Source organism: Desmodus rotundus, chromosome 7, assembly GCF_022682495.2.
Source record: "Desmodus rotundus isolate HL8 chromosome 7, HLdesRot8A.1, whole genome shotgun sequence".
Lineage (NCBI taxonomy): Eukaryota > Metazoa > Chordata > Mammalia > Chiroptera > Phyllostomidae > Desmodus > Desmodus rotundus.
The window spans coordinates 34,746,187-34,769,543 of record NC_071393.1 but is presented as its reverse complement, the minus strand read 5'-3'; the positions used below and the strand labels follow the sequence as shown (position 1 = coordinate 34,769,543).

Here is a 23,357-nt window from a genome sequence, read left to right as displayed (position 1 = left end):
ATACGGCAGAAATTGGCATCCAGGTGAGCAGAGGCCACTGTTCCTTGTCTAAATCTTTCCCCCACAGAGCCGGCAACCTGGTGCCAAATCTGAAATTCCATCAACCTGGCTAACACTGTTTGACCCACCTTGGATATCTCCAGGGATTCCATTCCACCCCACCCAACTTAGCAGCCCACCCAAGCTGCTTTTCCATAGGAATGGCTGGTCTTGGCTCATACTGCACAACTTCCTACATCCTCTCAAACAAGCAACGGCCAGCCTCACTGAGCCCCAGGCCAGGCATATAGCAGCAGCTAGCCTGGATTCATAGCTTGGCTTTGCCTAGGAATCTCCAACCCCAACACAAGCAGCAGCCATCTAAGATTGCTTTTATAGCTCAGGCAGGGTGACCCGGAAAAAACACAGGTGGGGGCTGAACTTGGCTTGTACCAACAGGAAAACACCAGGGCCAGCACACCCAGTGGACAGCTATAGACCACGTCGGAGCACCACCACCCTACCCCTGCACAGCTGATCCTCCACAGAGGGTGGAGGTTGGTGGTAAGTGGTCACAGCCAGTCCTTGCAGCTGACTGGCCTGGATAAATCTCTCCCATTGATCTGCCAATGGCAACCAAGGCTCAACTACAAGAGGAGGGTGTACTCAGCCCACACAGAAGGTGCACCTCTAGTACCCAGCTTGGGTGATAGGAGAGGCTGTGCCACTGGACCCTACAGGACTCCTACTACATTAGGCCACACAACCAAGACACGGAGTCAAAGCAGCTCTACTAATACATAGAAACAAACACAGGGAGGCAGCCAAAATGAGGAGACAAAGAAGCATGGCCCAAATGAAAACTCCAGAAAAAGAGCTAAACAAAATGGAGATAAACAATCTATCAGATGCAGAGTTTAAAACACTGGTTATAAGGATGCTCAAGGAACTTAGTGAGGACCTCAGCAGCATAAAAATGATCCAGTCAGAAATGAAGGATACACTAACTGAAATAAAGAACAATTTACAGGGAAACAACAGTAGAGTGGATAAAGCCAAGAATCAAATCAATGATTTGGAACATAAGGAAGCAAAAAAACAACCATGCAGAACAACAAGGAGAAAAAAGAATCCAAAAAAAATGAGAGTATAGCAGCCTCTGGGACAACTTCAAGAGGTCCAACATTCACATCATAGGGGTGCCAAAAGGAGAAGAGAAAGAGCAAGAAATTGGAAATCTATCTGAAAAAAGAATGAAAGAAAACTTCCCTAATTTGGTGAAGGAAATAGATATACAAGTTTAGGAAGCACATAGAGTCTCAAACAAGATGGATACAAAGAGGTCCACTCCAAGACACATCATAACGAAAATGCCAAAGGTTAAAGATAGAGAATCTTAAAAGCAGCAAGAAAAAAGCAGTCAGTTACCTATAAGGGAGTGCCCATAAGACTGTCAGCTGATTTCTCAAAAGAAACTGCAAGCTAGAAGGGATTGGCAAGAAATATTCGAAGTCATGAAAAGCAGGGACCTATGGCCAAGATTGCTCTACCCAGCAAAACTATCATTTAGAATCGAAGGGCAAATAAAGAGCTTCCCAGACAAGAGAAAACTAAAGGAATTCATCATTACCAAACCAGCAGTATATGAAATGTTAAAGGGATTTATTTAAGAAAAAGAAGACAAAAACTATGAACAATGAAAAGGGCAAAAATACAAAACTATCAACAACTGTATCTAAAAAACAAACTAAGCAAACAAGAAGAACAGAGACAGAATCGGGGATACAGAGAGCGTTTTGGTAGTTGCCAGGTGGGCGGGGGTTATGGGGAAATGAGTGAAGAGGTGAGGGGATTAAGAAGTACAAACAGGTAGTTACAGAGTAGCCATGAAGATGTAAAGTACAGTATAGGAAATGGAGTAGCCAAAGAACTTATATGCATGACCCATGGGCATGCCCAAGGTGTGGGGACTGCCTGAGGAAGCAGGGGATGCTAGGTGTACAGGAGCAAAGGGGGAAAAAAATCAAGACAACTGTAAGAGCATACTCGATAAAATATAATTTAAATAAAAAGAAAATAGCTCCTCAAAATGTTACATGTAGAATTACCACATGATCCAATAATTCCACTTCCAGCGTGTGCGCGAAAGGATTGAAATCAGGGGCTCGAACAGGACTCTGTTACACCAGGGCCCGCAGCAGCATTATTCACAACAGCCAACAGGTGGGACGACCCCAACGTGTAGGACAGGCGACTGGATGGACAAAACGCTGCACGCACACACGATGAAACACTGCTCAGCCTTCAAAAGGAGTGAAATTCTGACGTACGCTGCAGTACAAATTAGTCTTGAGAACATCACGCTAAGTAAAATAAAACACACACACAAGGGTAGACATGGAGTGACTCTGCTTCCGTGAGCACCCAGCAAGGGCAGATTACCAGAGGCCAGGGGGCTGGGGTCACTGGAAGACACTGTGTGACGGGCACGGAATTTTCCTCGGGATGACAAAACGGTTCTGAGAGTGAACAGTGGTGATGGTTGCACTGGGAACGTGCCAGACGTCACTGAACTGTACACTCAAAACCTGTTAACGTGGGGAGTTTTGTTATGTGTATTTCTCCACAACACAAAAAATCAACTAAAAAATTAATACATATGTAATAAGTGGTAAAGCAGTAAAAAAATATAGTTAATATATTTTTTCTGACTTTGGAATATGAAAGGATGTAAGATGCAAATACATGAAAGAGAAAAAAAATTCAGACACGTTTGCACTGTTCGTAGTAGCAAAACTCAGGAAACAATCCAAGCAGCCATCAGTACAAGAACAGGTGAATAATCCGATACATGCACCAATGGAGGAGGAGTTAACGGGTAACAGTCCTTCAACCACCAATAAGAAGAAACGAACCACAGCTACAGGCCGCCAGAGGAATTTTAATAAAATAATGATTAGCGAAAAATGCAAGTTCCAGAAGACAGCATGCAGTATACTTCATTTACACACTTTCTCCTGTACAGCTGTAACAGTAAGTAAACACCCCCAGCCCTGGCTGGGTGGCTCAGTTGTTTGGAGCGTCACGGTACACAGAGAAGGTTGTGGGTTTGATCCCTGGTCAGGGCACGCACACCAGGCAACCCATCGGTGTTTCTCTCTCCCCCCACCCGCCCACTTCCTCTCTCTCTGTTGTCACTCAGTGGGCCCTGAAATTAATGTTAGAGGTCATGACTAACATTTTAAAAATATGAACTAGAAGGGAGTGATCAGAGTGGCTGCCCATAGTAAGGGTAAAGCTTACTCGGTGTATCTTTTTTTGTTTTATAAACATGCACACACAGATACACACACCCCTATTCAGATTCTGAAATCTGAATAACTCTGAAAACCGTAAGTTTCTTTTGTAAGTTTGGTGCAAAATTCACAGCGCAACACCATCTAACCTGAACTGCCCTAGGCCATTCAGAAGACCTTATTCTTCTCCGCTCACTAAGAATAATACATCCCATTGCAGAAATATTAATGTTGGATTATAGAGTGGCATGCATTTTATCCTTTAAAGTTCAGCCCTGGCTGGTGAGCCTCAGTGGACTGAGCGCTGGCCTTCTTAAAGGTTGCCAGTTCAATTCCCAGTCAGGGCGCATGCCTGGAGCCAGGTCTCCAGCTGGGGGCGTACGCAAGGCAACCACTAATGTGCCTCTCACACATTGTTTCTCTCCCTCTCTTTCTCCCTCCTTTACCCCTTCTCTAGAATTAAGTAAATAAGTAAAATCAAAGTTCAAGATACTAATAAACACCTCTGGACCTAATAGTTTGGGATAAGAGATTAAGAACCTTATTTATGTATGCAACACTACATACATGTTTAAGTGTACAAATACTTTTGTGGGCTAAGTCATAACATAAAACATATTGCTGACTAGATTATGTTTAAAAAGTCTGAAAGTCACTGGCGAGGTGACATTTTTCAAGGACACTGGCCATACCGAGGCCTTCATTTACTCTTATTCTGCAAAACTCCAGCATGATTCAGAATGCTCCTGTACATTTCTTACATTCTTCCCACGTTACTTGTAAGACCGCTTCTTGTTCTGAAGCAGGTATTAGTCTTCATTTACAGGTGACCTTTAAACAGAGCACAATGTCTAAAGTTCACATAATTCGTAAACCTCCCGAAGAATAGAAGAAGGTGCCCTGACCGCTGCGGGGCAGCTGAGGAGACCCGCCGCAGCCTTACCTTGAGCAAGTTGAGGACTTTCTTGCCCAGATCCAGCTCGAAGTTGGCATAATTAGAGCCGCACATGTCATAGATAAACACCAGTCCGTTCCTCTGAGTCTCAAAGCTGTAAACCAACCATGGAACAAAAATATTTAAGTGATCAGATGAATGAGGCCGGGTGAAAGCCTGGGGCTAGAATATGGGACACATCTGGGACCAAAATAACCACCTCCCTAAACACTGGTCTTACAGAAAGATGATTTATCTTTGGTAGCTGCTATGCTTCTTGTGATACTGTGGCTTGTAGTAAGAACTAAATATTTAGTCTTTGACCCTGAAAATTCTTGGAATTTCCTGAGTGAAGATCTCAATAAAGGTGTCCGTCATGTTAATGGGCAACTGCTGGAATGCCCTAAAGTCACCAGGATGAAGGTGGTTGCCAGGGGAACCCACCACTTGATTAGAGGGTTGCTGCTTCTAGTCCTACCCCCATTCCCCCCTGGGAAGGAGGGGTGGGTGAGGGGCTGGAGACTGAGTTCAATCACCAATGGATAATGATTTAGTCAATCATGCCTAAGTCACGAGGCTTCCGTAAAAGCGCAGCAGGACAGGGTTCAGAGAGCTGGTTGGTGAACATGTTCAAGTGTTGGGAGAAAGGCCCTCTCAGAGCGAGCACGCAAACCCCAGGCTCTTTCCCCACATGTTGCTCGGCATCCCGTCCACCTGGCATATCCTTTTATCATAAACTGCTAACCTAGTCAGTAACATGTTTCTCTGAACCCTGTGAGCCATTCCAGCAAATTCATCAAGCCCGAGAAGGGGGAGGTTAGAACCTCTGATTTACAGGCTGTCGGTCAGAAGCGGCGGTGGCAACCTGAACTTGCCCTTGCTGTCTGGAGGGGGTGGAAAGAGACAGTCTTGCCTGGCTATAAACCCTGGTCCTGAGGGACCTGACACCACTTCCAGGTAGACAGTGTCAGAGCTGAGGGGAACCGTGGAGCGCTGAGCTGGTGGCGAAGGAGTGTGTGGTGGTGCGGGGGAAAGCCTCTCGTGTTACAACTGGGGTTGGTTATACTTACTGACACATATCTATCCAGATTTGTCAAGTACCAAACTTGTAAGTTAAGAATGTTCCAGAGTGTCCAAGTTGTCAAAATTTGAACTGTTTCTTCCTGTCTCTGAATCTATCCAAATTCTGTAACATTCCATGCTTAGGTCAAAAGTTTCCTCTTCCATGAAGACCTCCCTGATAATTGTAATCAAATGAACTACCATCCTTCACCTTCATGAAACCCCGAAACCTTCCTGTGCATCTTCACTGTGGCACTTAAAGTGCGCCAACTGTGTGCAGCTCTCTGATTCTGCCCTAGAGGGACGTGTGTTTTGTTCACTCGCTGTCCCCAACGGGCCCCAGCGCCGCCCTGCGACACAGGTCCACAATGAATGACCACTGAGTGGGCTGGAAGCTGTCACCAAGAAAATACTTTGGACTGTGAGAAAGCGTAAAACAAAACTCTACACTTAACGATTGTGATTTGTCCCTTTTGACTTGGAGGAAGAAAACCTAAAAAGGGTCTTTGGAAAACATCTTCAAAAGGAAATTGAAAGGTGGTCAGCCTACTCCCAAACTGAAGTTGGGAACACACGCAGGTGTGAAAAGCACCCTCAGCGCGATCTCCTAAATGCCGCAGGACTTTGCAAAGTCACCCTCCATCGAGCCAGACCCTCACGTGCCTCATCCTGTACACAGAATGAACTATGTGACGAATGTCCGTAGAGGACAGCAACAGTTGTCACGTTTGCAGGGGCGCCTCGGGACTCATCGTCAGTGTATTCTGACGAGGGGCGAGCACACACTACCGACGGAGCACTTTCTGTTACACGGAGCTGCGTCGTGACTCACAGAGGTTCTGGCACGTGCCAGGAGTGGTGAGCAAGCGCCGATGCTGACACTTGTCCTCATCAAAATACAACATGCACTGGGTCTGACCAATTCCCAAGCTCACGGGCACCAAGGCACCGCTGCATTTGAAACTGAGGAGTCTCAGCACAAAACACAATCCTGAAATTAGGGGTCTCAAGTTATTTTGGACACTACTGGGTCGGCCAGAAAGCGTGTTTGTTTCCTTAAGATGGCTCTAGTGGTGCGCACTCGTCCTTAATGGCATTCAAAACAATTTTGTTAGATTGTATTGTGACCGCTGTCAGATCAGCGTGCATGAAAAAAAACTGATCAAAACTGGTGAATTTTTGTGTAGCCATTTTAATATTGAAGGTGGAAGAAAATATGCAACATTTTTGGCGTACTATGCTTTATTATTTCAAGAAAGGTAAAAACGCAACTGAAATGAAAAAAAAAAGATGTGTGCACTGTGTGGAGAAGCTGCTGTGCTTGATCGAACGTGTCAAAAGTGTCTCGCGAGGTTTTGTGCTGGAGATTTCCCGCTGGACGATGCTCCACGGTTGGGTAGGCCAGCTGAAGTTGGTAGCGATCAAATCAAAACATTGAGAACAATCAGCATCACACCACCTGGGAGACAGCTGACATGCTCAACATATCCAAATCAATAGTTATTGGTGAAATTAAAAAATGTCTTTTTTTTTTTTCTACAGAAGAAACTACATGGACTTTATGGCCAACCCGATAATTCTTTTTGAACTCCTACAAGCCTCTATACCTTTTTCCTGTCAATAAAATCTGAGACGGAAGCACCCACTAATGAAGCAGCGTTTCAAAAATCTGTAATTGTGAGGTAGACCCACGTTTCCCCGGCAGCCTTAGGTTCAAATAGTCCCCAGCGCAGTGTAGTCAGCGGTGAATCCTGGCTCTGTCTTACGACCCCAGGGAGGTTAAGATTCACCAAGGTCAAAGGTGCGGTTAAACAAACTACTGTCCGGGTCTAGAGCCTTCCCATTCCTCCACAGCTCATCAAAGGCCAAATTCAAAGAGTTGCGGCTTCCCTTCCCCTCACAGCTCCAGCTCGGGGCAGGGAACGGAAACAAAGAGAAGACAGCAGGAGAGCACCAGGGAAACAGAATTTAAGTTTTAAAAAGCAATCTTGCGTAATGGAGCAGGTCCTATATCCCAGAAACCGCTCATGCTCTGGAGGCACATGATTTAAATGAAAACACAACAGGATTTATATTTTTCTGGGCATAGAAATATGAGGTTTACAGTAACAGCTAATTCCCTAGTAAGAATACTTGCCTTCTTCCTGAATTTGATTTTGGAGCTGGATGCTACTAGGAACACCAGTAAGTTTAAAACACAGTCCCTCATATGTCTCAAAGCAATCAAGGGCAGGGTAGGGGGCGGGTGGGGAGCTATCAATGAAACAAGATTGGTTACAGGTCACTCTGAAGATGACGGACGATGGGGATGGGGAAGTTTGTGATAGTATCTCCTTTCCACCTAGGGAGATTTGGGAGTTCTCCACTACACAGTGTTGGAAACAAGCTGCTCTGCTCTCAAGGAGCTTACAATCCACTGGTAGGTGGAAAAAGCAACAGTATAAAACACATGACATCACGAGGCCATGCAGAATTAAACACGAAATGATCAGTATTAGCAAAAACTGGTATAAAGTCAAAGTAAAAAGAATTTTATTTATGATAGGGTGGAGTGGTGATGAGGCCAGGCTCAGAAGTTAGGCCTAAAAAAAGGGCAAGACTGACTGACCCTGACTGGTCTGAGTCCTGGCTCGGACGTCGTACTGCAAACCGAAAGGTCGCTGGTTCAATTCCCGGTCAGGGCACACACCTGGGTTGTGGGCCAGGTCCTCAGTTGGGGGCGCATGAGAGACCACTGATCCATGTTTCTCTCCCTTTCTCCCTCCTTTCCCCTCTAAAAATAAATGAATGAAATCTTTAAAAAAAAAAAAAAGGATTAATTAAAAAAGTAAAAAGGACAAGATTCAGTGAAGAGAAGGGCTTTCCATCCTGGTTCAAGGTAACAAGAATTTCTTCTCACTACTGAGAATATTTTGCTTAGAGAAAGGGTTCACATTTATTTTATATGCACCCTCTGAACAACAAGGAGTCGCTGATGGTTAAGAAAGAGATAGACGTAATGAGGAATCTCAATGATGTTTATCTGTGGGCAGGTCCTCTTGTGGGACCCAATGCTCACACCAGAAAGAACGAGCTCTGGTTGGGCCATGCCTGTATGAGACCTTTGACTCCCTACGCTGCCCGAGAAAGAAGGTCAATACTGAGTCTTCCAGTACAGGAACCTTTCATTCATCCCCCTGAGCTACAATAGCATTTCAGAGGAACCTATATTTTGGAAATCGTGCTAAAGCCCAATCACAGAAAAAGAAGAAATGAGGCATTCCACACTTCTGATTGTGACACCGGTCCTCTCTCCTTAGTAACTTCCTTTTTATGGAACAAAGCTGTGTGTTGTTTAAACCTATTGCCCACCAAGCATCAAAAGCAGAAGCGAAGGACTGTGAAGGTAACGTTAACGAGGCACTAACCAGTGAACTAGACCGAGACCACCAGCTAAGACGATCCTTTGGCTGTTCCCACCCTCTAGCTGCACAGAATGACTAATTCTGGGCACAGCTGTCGCACTGTCTCAGCTCTCAGTCCTGTATCACTGCTAAGTGAGAGGACCAGCCCGGAATGCCCCAAGCAGTAACGAACTGCAAATGGCAAGCACTCGGGAGAAAGCATAGGGCAGAAAGACACTGCAGCAGGCCCAACAGCTCTGGCCAAGGGGAAGACAGGGTCTTAGACCTACTGGAACCACACGTGACAACTGTAGGAGAGTCACATGACTTCCTGAGACTTCAGTTTCTTTGTCTATTGGACAGTAATACTACCGCTTACCTTAAAGGGAAGAGACATGATCTGAGCTGGTTCTTTTTGTTTCTGTACCTATTGATGGAGATGATTTTGCTTCACTTTATACCTTTGGACTCTTCCTCCCTGAATGTTGAGTCTCAAAATCCTCAATGACTCAATGGCATTATTCCTATTTTACAAAGAAACTGAAGCACCAGAGGGTTTTGAAAATCAACATCCAGGGAAGAATGAAAAAAAGAACCAGCACAGCTCATCTCTTCCTCACTCTCAGTCAATTAAGTAATTCTTTAAAAAAAATTTTTTTTAATTTTTTGATTTTAGAGAAAGAGGAAGGGAAGGAAGGGAGAGAAGGAAAGAAACATCAATTTATTTTTCCACTTATATTTTTTCTTTTTTAAAGATTTAATTTATTTTTAGACAGAGGGGAAGGGAGAGAGAAAGAGAGGGAAAGAAATATGAATGCGTGGTTGCTTCTTGCATGGCCCCTACAGGGGACCTGGCCAGCAACCAGGCATGTGCCCTAGACTGGGAATCGAACTAGGGACCCTTCAATTTGCAGGCCACCACTCAATCCATTAAGCTACACCAGCCAGGGCTGTTGTTCTACTTATTTATGCATTCATTGGTTGATTCTTTTTTTTTTAATTAAAAAAATTTTAATTTATTTTTAGAGAGGGGGAAGAGAGAAAGAAAGAAAGGGACAGAAACATCAGTTGGTTGCCTCTTGCATGCCCCTAACTGAGGACCTGGCCCAGTCACGTGCCCTGACCAGAAATCTAACAGGTGGCCTCCCAGTTCGCTGGCTGGTGCTCAATCCACTGAGCCACACCACTCAGGGCTCACTGGTTGATTATTTTATGTACCCTAACCAGCGACTGAACCAACAACCTTGGCATACTGGGACGATGCTCTAACCAAATGAGCTACCTGGCTAGAGCTTCTCAATAAGTAATTCTTCATACACTGAGGATTGCTATTTAATCGGCTTTCTCAGCTTCTGTAATCCTGAAAAGAGCCAAGCAGGTAAAGATACAGGAAACCCACCATCTTGATGGTACCTAAAAATATGTCAAGCCTTTAAGGATATGGGTCATTTTCACAGCACTCACTGCCCAGGGCACACCCAAGGAGCACAGGAAAGGCACTGCTCAGTTTTACCAAGTCAAGAACTGCCCCTTTCCCATGTGGACGCAGCCCACCTAAAGGAGAAGCCCCATGCTCACCTATCCACAGCTCTGTCCAGCAGGTAAAACAGAGCCTGAAGTACCACGTGTTGGACTGACTTGTGGGGATGATGCAATCGGGCAGTGAAGAGGGCGATGGAGGCTCCTGTTGGGTCCCGAACATTCTAGAGTGAATATTCAAAACAAGAAACATTTAGAAATCAAACAGAAAACCCCAATAGTCACTAAGGCTTCTGACATCGCGGACACGGCTTTCCAATATAAAGAGAACAGATACCGACAATACTTCTCTGGCTGGCATCAATTGCTCCAGAAAGGGGAGAAAGTTTACGTCGTCTTGTGCCTGATTTTTTGCGCCCTCTGCCCCCCACCATACATTGGTGACAGGAAAGAAACACATTATCTTAACTGGCTGACTGGCTAATTTCCCAGGCAGGATGCCCAAAGAAACAAACAGCAGAGGAAAACAATAAAATCCACCCATTGTATACATACTTACCTGAAAGGCTATGGTCTCTCAGTGAAGACATCTTGCATTCAACAAGGTAGGATGGGCCTCTGACAGGTTATATGCCCACCCCAAAGGCCTTTACTGACTTACAAACCAATGAAGAAACTTTTCTAAATCTACTGTACAACTAATTCTCAATAATTTCAATTACTAGTAGAATAATTTTATGCCAAATTACACAGCTGCTTCACATCTGCTCCCAACTGTTGACACGCTCTAGAGTCGGGATACAGTATCCAGCCAAAAAAAGTCCAAAGAGGACAACAGCTACAAAAAGAAATAATGAAGAAAAAAAAAAGGAAACAAAATCTTTAATTTTTCTCCTGTAAAAAGAAAAAGGAAATAATGAGACATTACAAGGCGGGGGGGGGGGGTGCATGAAGACTCACTAAGATGGTGAATTTTCCACTAAGGATCTCAGAACGAAGAGGTTCTTCATGAGGTTTCAGCTTCACGATGCCTTCTTTCCTTCGCGTCTCCTAGAAACAAAGCGCGCAAGATGCGTCAGTATGAAAATACTGTATATCCAGAGCAGATCTGGGCAATCACGGAATTTCAGAGATAAGGGACTCTACAAGTCGGCTATCTGAACCATAAACTCCTTTGTAACACCCTTCCAGGCCAACTAAGCATTATCAGAATTCCTGTCCTAATGACCGCTTATCAGCTCCTCAGGTAGAAGAGGTCCCTATGAATCAGAGAGAATCCTAACCCTGAAGACCAACCAATATGCACCATTAGCACACAGGCTCAGGTTTCTTAAACACGCAGCAGCACAGACACCGGATCAGGATGTTAAATACACACCCACACTCTCTGTAAGCAGGCGCCCTCACACACCTTCCAGGCACAAGCCTCTCCTGAGAGTCCCCCTCCTCTTCCCTCACTACCCTTAACAACAGCTGTCTTCGCCTCATTCTTCCGTTCTTTCCATCCTCATGGCCATGTTCTTTTTTTTTTTTAATAACTTTATTAGTATTTATTTTATGCTGAATTGACTCCCAGGCCATCAGGTGCTGTTTCTTCGATTTCTTCTGGGGTATCTTTCTCTTCTGTGCCACCCCCTCTCCTGGTTCAGGAACAACCTGCTCCTTTTCAGCAGGATCACTCAGCGCGGCAGGGAGGGCTCCTGTGAGGGTTAACGTGCCCACGAGCGCTGTTAGTTCTGCGCTGCATCTCGGGGCCTTGTTCACTGGATGGGCTCAATGACCAGAGAATCTACATCTATCACACCCTCAAGCCCAGCCTTCCTCTCTGCACTTTTAAGCACGTGCAGCCAAAACTCAGCACTGTTTTGGGGCCGCAGACCCTGTGTCCAGCCCCACTGTCTGGCCTGGACACACCTACCAACTCCACCGTTGTAATGACGGAAAGGGACACATTGCTTCTGTAAAGCGGCATCCTTCACGTACTCGGTGGCTTTTCAAATACGCACACCCTCGATGGCCTGGGCAGTTTCACGAGTTCTTGAAGTGAACACGAAGATATAAACCTCTTGATTTGCATGATTTGGTGGGGTTTTCTGGGTCCCGTGAATAGTGAACTATTTTCAACCCTGGCGATCAATGGGGTGACAGATGTCGCAGCCAGATCGCCCTCATATCCGTGAACTATTTTTAGAGGTCACCTCTGGCCGCATTGGGGAAGAGCCACAGTCAGATTCTTTAAGTTCCCTCAGCTCCCTCAAGCTCAGTCTACTGTATTCTCGTTTTGTCCAACTACAGAAGGTCCTTACTGTCACTGAATCCAGCGGCCACTTTCGGTCCTCCTCTACGCGACAAGGCTGACCACTCACATTCCCTTCTTCCTGAGACATTCTCTATCTTTGACAGAAAATACTTTCTGGGTAATGCTATTTCTTCAACTATTCCTTCTAAGCCTCTTTTGTGGGCTTTTTAAAAATTATTATTCATTTGCTCATTCATGGACTCATTCATTTCTTCTGCAAATACCTGCAGAGCCACCACGAGCGCCACGCACTGAGCTACCTAAGTGCCAGGAACACGCTGGTGAGCAGAACAAAACCAGGTCCCCCGTGCACCTCTAAACTCCAATCCAAATGCCTTCGGCAGCAAGTGAAGACAGTGTCAGTGCTGGGGTCACGGAGGGGCCCACGCCCTCCCAAAGCATTCGAGTTCAGCTTTTCAAAGGACTTCTCACCCCAAGAGAGCAAAACGTCTGAGGTGCGATTCTGTCTCCCACACTCTCCCAGGACGACCTGACCTCCCCCATTCTCGTGGCTCCGACACTCAGCTCCACTTTGTTCACTCCACACCTCCACTTGTAGTCCACCTTCTCTCTAAACCTAGACTGATACCCCAACTGCTCCCAGACACGTCTGCGCAGACGGCCCGACGGCCCTTCAAACATCACACGGCCGAACTGAACTCGTGGCCTTTTCTGTCTACACGCCTGCGCCCACTCAGCGTCACCCATGTGAGTGAGCACCCCTGACATGCACCCTGCCATCCAAGGAGGAGGACTGGAGCCCTGGTCTTGTCCCGCCTCACACCCCAGTTTACACAGCCCTGTCCTCCCGATTTCGCTGACAGAATCAGACCACTTTTTACTTATTGCCACTTGACAGTACTTCTAAAGACACCACACTCATCTCTATTCCAATGAGGACAAGAGCCTTGTACACATTTTTTTTTTAAAGATTTTATTTATTTTTAGAGAGAGGGAAGGGAGGGAGAAAGAGAGGGAGAGAAATATCAGTATGTGGTTGCCTCTCATGTGACCCCCACTGGGGACCTGGCCCACAATCCAGGCATGTACCCTGACTGGGAATCGAACCAGCGACCCTTTGGTTTGCAGCCCACGCTCAATCCACTGAGCCACACCAGCCAGGGCATACAAGAGCCTTTTAACTTGTCTGGCTTTAGCCTACCATTCTGATCCATTCTCTTAAAGTATAGTAAGAAAAATCTTTCCAGAATGCAAATCTGATGAAGTCATTCTGCTGTTTATACCTTCGACGAATTTCTCTGCCGTAAGAAAAAGCAGCATGGTTGGACCTGGAGAACATCATGCTGAGTGAAATAAGCCAGTCAGAGAAAGAGAAACACCATATGATCCCACTTGTATGTAGAATCTAATGAACAAACTGAACTAACAAGCAAAACAGAGACAGGCTCATAGATGGAGAGATGACAGCTAGTGCTGGGGGCGGGGGAGGTTGGGGGAGGAGGGACTGAGCAAAAAGGAAAAAAGACTCATGGACGTGGACCACAGTGCGGTGACTGCTGGGGGGAGGGGGTATAAGGGGACTAAGTGGCAATGGGAAAAAATTTAATAAAGATTAAATTAAAAAAATAAAGCAAGAGCAGACAGACACTCCCTTATCTGGCCCTGTTTACTGTGCCGCTCCATCTCTTGCCAGACCCACTCCCGCTCGGTGTCTCTGCCTAGCCCGACTTCTCCGCAGGCATCGGAAAGGTGCTATTACCTGTGTCACGCCTTTGTGAGCTCTTCTCCTCTACCTTTCTCACCCCTACTCATTCTAAGATCTCAATTTAGAAGTCATTTCCTTCAGAAAGACTTGCATGGAACCCACTAATGCCCTATCGTAACATTTCTATAACCGATTGTTTACTCTGTCTTTCTAAATAGTAATCTCTGCACCTGGAGCATGGTACCACACAGTAAATTTCTGCTGAATGAATGAACGAATAAAGAACAAGACGACCCACAAGATAGGCCTAAGGAGCTTTTGTCTTAAACCAATCCCAGTGCTTCTTACCTGCTATGCCTCTCTCCCTTATTTATTTATTTATTTATTTATTTCCCCTCCCCGTTCCGCCTCTCTCTCTTTTAATTTAGGGAGTCATGTCTTCACAAGGACTCGCTGACCCCAAGGCAGAGCTCTTGAATACTGACCCACTTTTTAAAATTTACTTATTTTTAGAGAGCGAGGAAAGGAGGGAGAAAGAGAGGGACACGAACACCAATGTGCAAGAGAAACGTCAATTGGCTGCCTCTTGCATGCCCCCACCTGGAGACCTGGCCCACACCCATGCAGGTGCCCTGACTGGGATTTGAACCAGCAGTCTTTCGGTCTGCAGGCTGGTGCTCAATCCACCGAGCCGCACCAGCCAGCACATTTTTTTTTTAATGAGAGTGGGGAGAACATGCAGAGCACTCTCTACCGTGTGTAGAGAGTGGCAAAGAAAACAGGAACACGAGGGAGCACAGCTGCCGCAGGTCTGGCCGGCCTGCAGCTACTCACCCTGTAGGTGTGGAACAGCTCTACCGCACGGAGCACATCGAACTTCCGGGCCATGAGGAACTTCACAGCCACATTCCACGAGAGCGGGGAGACGCTGTACTGAGCTGTCCACTTGTTAACCTCTTCGAGAAACTGCTTGGTGGCCTGTTTGACAAAGAGAGTGAAGAATAATGAGTAAGTAGAGAACATATTTACTGGATCAAAAAACAAACAAGCACGAAAAACATCCATCACCCTCTCCCCAAGCAAGTCTGAAACCTTAGTTTACTACAGGGAGCAGATGGAGACAAGAGTTGGAGACACATCTAAAACCAGAAGTAGTGAAAATTCATCGTACAACTCAGCGAGGCCAGACGAAGCGGGGGGGACAAAGGATCCCAAATGAGATGCCAACTACTGGCCCCAAAGCAAAAGTAAAGTTTGTTTTTGTTGTTGTTTTTTTTAAGGTTAAAAAAAGGTAAACGGCCCTCGGAAGGGTGATTGCACCACGTGCTGAGTAGTACAGGAGTCTCGGCTGCTGCTGGGGTCCCACAAGCTGATTGGGCAGAGCAAAACCATCAGAAAATGGTTTTGGCTTTGGAATTAGCAGTGCTATTTGAGAGTACTATTTGAGAACTGTTACAAAGAACTTAACGAATCAAAAGGACAATTGTTCTTTGCAGCTGACTGACCCCACGGGCCCTCTTCACGCTTCCCATGGCGGCCGGAACTGGACGCGGTGCCCAGAGTCACCGCAGCCCTTTGATAACGGTCTGCCGGGGCGAGGGGCAGCGGAGAGCCCGACGTGGGGGGAGGGTGGGAAATTTCCGTTTTTACTGCCCGATACCAAGCTGGCAAGAGGCCTCTTTGTTCCTCTCTCTTGATTAACCCATATTCTTTTATCCTCTCACCCTATTCCTCCTTACATTTTTGGCCAGTTCCCACTCTAGCCGTACTATCCTCCTACATCTTCATTACATATAGGATTTACATGAGGATTTTTGCACAAAAAAATATAAATTGTTAAAAATTTTCTGCAGAGCTATTCTGTTCCTTCCACCCCAAAACTGTTCTCAAATATTGGTCTAAAAGGTAATCAACTCAATGAGAAATCTGAAATTTAATTAAGTAACCAATCCATCCACAGTTGGAATGTATGTATTAAACTACTGTGTTATTTGTTAACTATTTGTTAACAGCTGTGACAAGAAGTGTAAGGAATACAAAAATTAGGCGTGCTTCAGAAGGTGTTACAACCGACCCACTACTATGTGAGCACGGCCAAGGCAAATTCTCTCTTTACCTCTAAGTGTTCTGTTGAAAAACGAGGGGAGAGAGGGTAACGGCAATGACCTACGTCAGGGTCTGGGCAGCAAGTCCTACCTTGCAAGTACAATCCAAATTGCCACCTATGTGTTTAAACAGGTAGTGCACTAGTGTCCTAGAAGTTAGCAATCCCTCTCCACAGAGCACCTGATTTATTCATCCCCCAATTTCTAGGAAAGGAAAAAGGTACTTTACAAACCAGAGAGAAATCGAAGAGGCCTGAGGCCACACAGTTTACAATACTGGAAAAGGAGAGAAGCAGCAAAACGAATCAGGCAGAGTGCATTAAATGAACCAAGAAATAAAGGCCATGAAGAAAAGCTTTCAGACGATCACCTTAGCCCAGAACCAGTTGAAGTAGGACCAGAAAAATGAATCCTAGACAAGACAAGACAAACTCAGAACGCTCCCCAGAAAACAGTGTGAATTGCCGCAGTGGGGTGAGTGGCCAGCATCAGAATGAGGAAGAACTAAATGGAAAAAGAAGAGAAGTGAGCACAGAAAGATCCCAGAAACAAAACTTCAGCCAGCTGGGAAGGTCCCCAGGAGACTTTGTAAAGGAGCCATCCCCCAACCTTTTTGGCACCGGGACCGGTTTTTCCAGACAAGGAGGGGAAGAGTGGTGGGGAGGGGACAGGAGGTGGAGCTGGGGGTGGGTGGGTCAGAAGGCAGAGCTCAGGGGAGCTTCCCTCAGCGGCCTGGGTCCCAACAGGCCAAGACCTGGTACCAGTCCGCAGCCCAGATTTGGATTTGGGGACCCCTGTTATAAAGGATGTTTGTTTTTTAATTAACATATCATCTTTCAAATCCTGCCCTCTCCTGGGCACTTCTGAAGCTGCTTGTGGAATAAAACCCCAGAGTATCAGCAGACCATTCTTTTCCTCTTTTCCTAATAAGAACAATAGGCAAACCAACATGCAGGCAAGAGGGGAAATATATACACATTTTTCATGCAGGCAGGAAGGAGAGCTAAATGACCAGAGACAGGTGGTATGAATTCATCAGGTATCTGTTACGATGATTTTTCATAAGTAAACCATGCCCCAGTAAGAGAGAAGCAAGTTTCAAACACTTCCTTCAATGTTTTTGTTGGCTTCCTTCTATGAAACTCAGTTCGTTCAAGGTTCTTAACGTCCTATAGCTTCCCAAGAGCTGTTGCCTCGAACTGACCTCTGTCCCCTGCTGGTCAGGATGTTATTCTTGGCTTTAAGCAAGGGAACGACTCCTGATTTGGTCTGTCTAGCTCCTGCGTGAGGAGCATCCAGGGCACTGTAAGCGATGATGTGATATTCACAGATGCCACCTTCCCCAGGTTGACCCGCCTGCACATCTCATCCCTCTGAGAAAAGTCAGGAAGGATGGGCTCACCTTTTTTTTTTTAAGATTTCATTTATTTATTTACTTTTACAGAGAGGGGAAGGGAGGGAGAGAGGGAGAGAAACATCAATGTGTGAGAGATACAGAGACAGGCTGCCTCTCGCACACCCCCAGCTGGGGACCTGGCCTGCGACCCAGGCATGTGTCCCGATGGGGAAAGGAACTGGCGACCTTTAGGTCAGGGTCACAGGCTGGCACTCAATCCACTGGGCCACACCAGCCAGGGCACAATGGTCTCATCTTAAACAGCCTTTCTCTAGACCGTTATTCAGATTTCTCGTGTTTATACCTGGGCTTGGCACAAGCGGTGAGTGCAGACCAAGCTGTGGTCCTGTTGGTTATCAGAAAACAAGAAGCAAAGCTTTCAGACAACTCAAACATATTCATGAGCAACACACTCTTCAGAAAGGATAATTAAAATTCCTGGAATGAACATTCACAGTATTTCCTGGTGAAAGAAAGAATGAGTCAAAAGATCAGTCATAACTTACCAAAAACCCTTCAACTCAAGGTCAATGGTTTGAATGTATCTAGGCTTCTGAACAACCATCGTGGTTAACACTTGGCAGCTAAAACAATCTTGACGGGTGGGGAAGACAAAGACACACTTTCAACTATATACTGTTCTAGTTCAGAAGATCATTTCCTCTCCAGCAACTCGTCATGCCCAGCGGCAGCAGTACTCCCCTTAGGGCAACAGAACAGCAGGGCTCTTTTGGGCAACCAGTTACGTAGTCAGTCAAGCACTTAGAAGAAAGTATCCGTTGAGGGCCTACTCAGTGCGAAGTGCACAGTAGCTGCTGAAGACACAACTTAGAGAGACAGAGACTCTACGCTGAGTGGCTGACAGTCATTTAAATATGGAGACAGATTTATGAATAGGTCATTAGCATATAATTTGACAAGTTCTAGGGTGGATCAGTGAACACAGAGCTATGGGACTTGAACTCTCTCTGGAACAATTTTTAAAAACTTTCCAGTCCTGACTGGTGTGGCTCAGTTGGTTGGGAGTCGTCCTGCAAAAGAAAGGTTGCTGGTTTGATTCGCAGTTGGGTCACATGCCTGGGGGATGGCAGTTCAGTCTCCAGTTGGGGCGCAGACAAGAGGCAACCTATCAATCTTTCTCTCTTTCCTTTCCCTTGGACTAAAAATAAATTTAAAAATAATCTTTTGAGAGTGCCTTAAAAGGACACGTAAGAATTTTGCAGGCAGAACCAAGCATTCCACAGTTGGACAGAACAAACTGTGTGAGGGCTGTCATGAAAGAGCAGAGGTCACTGGGGAGCGCGTCCAGCAGCGTGTGGCGGGAGGTGAGCTGATGGGGAGGCTGAGCCGCGCTGGGAAGGCCCTGCATGCTGCGCTCCAGCTTCTAGACACAACACTACAGACATGAGGAGTCAACAGGGGTGTTCCGTCAAAGGGATGAGAACGTAAGATTGCTGCTTCTCTTGCCCCCAAAAGCGACTTTATTAGCAGTGGGGTAGCCGGACCGGAAGGAAACAAATCTAGCAGCTAGGACAAAAGTTCCCAGAAAGTAGGAACTTTTGGGCAAGATGGAGGCATAAGTAGACACACTTTGCCTCCTTATACAACCAAAAGGCGGACAACAACAAATCTAAAAACAAAAAACCACCAGAACTGCCAGAAAATCGAACTGTATGGAAGTCCGACTACCATGGAGTTAAAGAAGAAACATTCATCCACACTGGTAGGAGGGGTGGAGACGGACAGTCAGCGCAGAGAGGATGTGCAGTAAGACGACAGCTGGAGGACCAGGTGGTCCCACATTTGTGTGCAGATAAACCAGAAGGAACAACTGGGGAGCGAGACAGACCGTGGAACCCAGGGCTCCAGTATGAGGAAATAAAGCCTCAAAACATCTTCCAGTAAAAACCTGTGGGGGTTGAGGTGGCAGCAGGAGAAACTCCCAGCCTCACAGGAGAGTCCTTTGGAGAGACCCACAGGGGCCTAGAACATACACACACCCATCCACCCAGGAATCAGCACCAGAAGGGCCCAATTTGATTGTAGGTAGTGGAGGGAATGACTAAAAACCAGCAGAGAGAGGAGCAAGCACTCTTGCTCCCTCTCAGACCCTCCCCCAGGTATAGCGTCACAGCGCAGCCACATGGTGGCCCCGCCCTGGTAAATGCCTAAGGCTCCACCCCTTTACATAACAGGCACGCCAAGATAAAAAAAAATGGCCCAAATGAAAGAACAGATCAAAGCTCCACAAAAAATACAACTAAGCAACCAAGAGATAGCCAACCTATCAGATGCATAGTTCAAAACACTAGTAATCAGGATGCTCACAGAATTGGTTGAGTATGGTCACAAGTTAGAAGAAAAAATGAAGGCTATGCTAAGAGAAACAAAGGAAAATGTACAGGGAACCAACAGTGATGGGAAGGAAACCGGGACTCAAATCAACGGTGTGGACCAGAAGGAAGAAAGAAACATCCAACCAGAAAAGAATGAAGAAACAAGAATTCAAAAAAATGAGGAGAGGCTTAGGAACCTCCAGGACATCTTTAAATGTTCCAACACCCAAACTATACGGGTGCCAGAAGGAGAAGAGGAAGAACAAAAAAAATGAAAACTTATTTGAACAAATAATGAAGGAGAACTTCCCCAATCTGGCAAAGGAAATAGACTTCCAGGAAGTCCAGGAAGCTCAGAGAATCCTAAAGAAGCTAGGCCCAAGGAGGAACACACCAAGGCACATCATAATTATATTACCCAAGATTAAAAATAAGTAGAGAATCTTAGAAGCAGCAAGAGAAAAGGACACAGTTACCTACAAAGGAGTTCTCATAAGACTATCAACTGATTTCTCAAAAGAAAGCTTACAGGCAAGAAGGGGCTGGAAAGAAGTATTCCAAGTCATGAAAGGCAAGAACCTGCATCCAAGTTTGCTCTATCCAGCAAAGCTATCATTTAGAATGGAAGGGCAGATAAAGTGCTTCCCAGATAAGGTCAAGTTAAAGGAGTTCATCATCACCAAGCCCTTATTATAGGAAATGTTAAAGAGATTTATCTAAGAAAAAGAAGATCAAAAATATGAACAGTAAAAATGACAGCAAACTCACAGTTATTAACAACCACACCTAAAACAAAAACAAAAGCAAACTAAACAAACAACTAGAACAGGAATAGAACCACAGAAATGGAGATCACATGGAGGGTTATCAACAGGGGAGTGGGAGGGGGAGAGAGAGGGGAAAGGTACAGGGAACAAGAAGCATAAATGGGAGGTAGAAAACAGACGGGGGAGGGTAAGAATAGTATAGGAAATGTAGAAGCCAAAGAACTTACATGTACGACCGACCCATGGACATGAACTAAAGGTGGGGAATGTGGGAGGGGGGGATGCAGGGTGTGTGGATGTGCACAATGTGGGGTTGCCTCTCGTGCGCCCCCTACCTGGGGACCTGACACCCAACCCAGGCATGTGCCCTGACTGGGAATTGAACCAGGGATCCTTTGTTTTGAGACCCTTTGCTTCGAAGTCTGGTGCTTAATCCATTGAGCCACACCAGCCAGGGCTATTGTTGGCTGCCATAAACAACTCGATAACATCACAAATCATAAAATCTTTTCAACATTTGGCCTCGACTTAGTCGTCTTACTTCCAAAAAGGAAATGATGTCACCATAATGTCAGCATCCACACTTTCAAGCAATCCCTGGCATTGGCAATGCTTCAATTCCTTGGCTCTTATGAAATTCAGTCTTGATGATGATTTCCGTGACGTTATCCATTTTTAAAGCTTTTGTGCATAAATGTTCTTGATGTACTATGCAATGATGCTTCATGAAATGTGATTGCATCGTCTTCCATTACTTTACAAGTCCCTCTCTTCTACCTGCTCTCCCCGGGGCACCGTCAGTAACTGTGCCAGATATGTTGACAGTGGACAAAGAAAATCGCCTTAACATATTTTTTGCTTCGTGTAAATCTCTTGATTTGGTTGTGTCTTTGAATGGCACTGAAGAAGCCATCTCTTCAGTGGCTTTCTATTCGTCATCAGTACCTCTGATAAAAATGGCAGCTTGAGCCGTGTCTGCAGCATCGGGGCTGTCGTCCATCGCCAAAGCCTACAGTTTAAAAGTCGCAGGTTTACTCTCCAAACTTCTTCCGACAGATTTCCCAGTTTCTTCAGCTCCCCTGGCTACAGTCTGGTGAGACAAACTGAGTTTAGAAACATTCCCCCTTTTCTCAGGGCAAATTATATCTGCCACGGTTTCTATACTCTGCTTAATAAACTCACCATCAGTAAATGGTTTTAATTTCTTTGCTATTAACTGTGCTACCATGTAACTAACTTTTACAGTGGAATCCACCTGAGTTGTAACTCTGAAAAAATTTTTGTTGAGAAGACAGACTTTTTTCAGTTCCGCTATTTTGTCCTTATGATACAATCCCTCATATGCATTGAACTTGGCAGCATATTTTTGCATATAATGCTGCACAAATTCTCTACAAATTAAGCAGAATGCCTTACTATTTGCCTCCACAAAAAAGTAGTTTTCTGTCTGCTTTTCATTGAACAATCTCCCTTCATCTGTACCTTTTCTTTTTGGGTGTTCTTTTTTCTTTTGAGACGTTGTAGAACCCATGCTGGGATTAAAACAATAATAATAGATAAGGGGTTTTATTTGCTTTTATTACAAAAATTGACAGGAAAATAGAAAGCAAGGTTTGGGCCCTTCCATAGTCCTCTCGGCTGCCGATGCAGGGCGAGGAGGAGGGCCGACTGTACAGTGTGGTGGGTGGGAGATGCGTGAGGTGCTGCCAAGGTGCGGAAGTACCTGTAATAATCAAATAAGAATGCTCACCCAACTTCAAAGTCACATTAAACGCCTAACACTGCAATGGCAGGTTGAAATATCGTCGATAATAACTCGCTAAGTCACCACAACCATACATAACATCCGATGGTGTCAGTACTGCTGCCTGCTCTTGAAGGTAACACGCTGGAAGCTGCACACGTGTACAAATAATGAGCGTGTACGGACATTTCATGTGACATTGAACATATAACCACAAAAAAATTTCATAATGTTGTAAGTAAATTTACAATTTTGAGTTGGGCTGCATTCATAGCCTTCCAGGGGCACAGGTTGGACACCCCCATTTGAAGATCTCCCACCATTATCAGGTCTCTGTATTCTGCTATCCCTGTGTTGCAAGATGTAAAATCTCTTTTACCCAGTTGAGAGCCCAAGTGAACTTCAAACTCAAAGTCTTACAAATCCCATCAAACATGCTAAGGCTGGGGAGAAAAAAAAAGCTAAGACCAGATAACCACGAGGAAAAGTCGACCACCACCCCCCTGATGAAACTAAATGAGAATGGTTCTGAAATTCCACTCCCCCGACTATTCCTTCAAGCACTGTGCAAAAACCAAAATGAAAAAAAAGGGAAGCTGTTATTGAAGGATTAACGCCACACCAGAACTGAACAGTAGGAAATCCAATGTACGGCTGACAAAGAAGCTTCCCTTATGAGTCCATAGCTCCAGGCAACACTGAAGGGCCAGCATAAACAGAGAAGCTATTAAACGTGAAAAGCACCTCGGAGTTAATGACTTCCTACCAAGGGGAGTGAGGGCTAGGGTTTATCAGCACTCCATCAGCCCTGTGCGAAATCCCCAGACCTGGAATAGCCCGTGTCCAATACCTGACCAAGGAATACCTGTTTTGTTCCTTTCAAAATGCTCTGTCTCCCTTGGCTCACAGTT

General features: G+C 45.5%; 1 protein-coding gene across 3 annotated transcripts in view; it reads right to left on the bottom strand.

Annotated features, from left to right (window-relative positions):
- PTPN9 (protein tyrosine phosphatase non-receptor type 9) overlaps positions 1 to 23,357 on the bottom strand; it is a 78,882-nt gene that overhangs the window by 34,303 nt on the left and 21,222 nt on the right. For 2 of the 3 annotated variants that reach the window (XM_053927597.1, XM_071221920.1), the window contains exons 2-5: positions 14,933 to 15,076; positions 11,094 to 11,183; positions 10,233 to 10,357; positions 4,219 to 4,324 (exon numbers count right to left, since the gene is read on the bottom strand). In XM_053927597.1, coding sequence (XP_053783572.1) covers positions 4,219 to 4,324; positions 10,233 to 10,357; positions 11,094 to 11,183; positions 14,933 to 15,076 — 465 coding nt within the window. Of the gene's footprint in view, positions 1 to 4,218; positions 4,325 to 10,232; positions 10,358 to 11,093; positions 11,184 to 14,932; positions 15,077 to 21,647; positions 21,702 to 23,357 lie in introns of those variants that run through there. The other variant, XM_045192769.2, reaches the window with a different exon arrangement.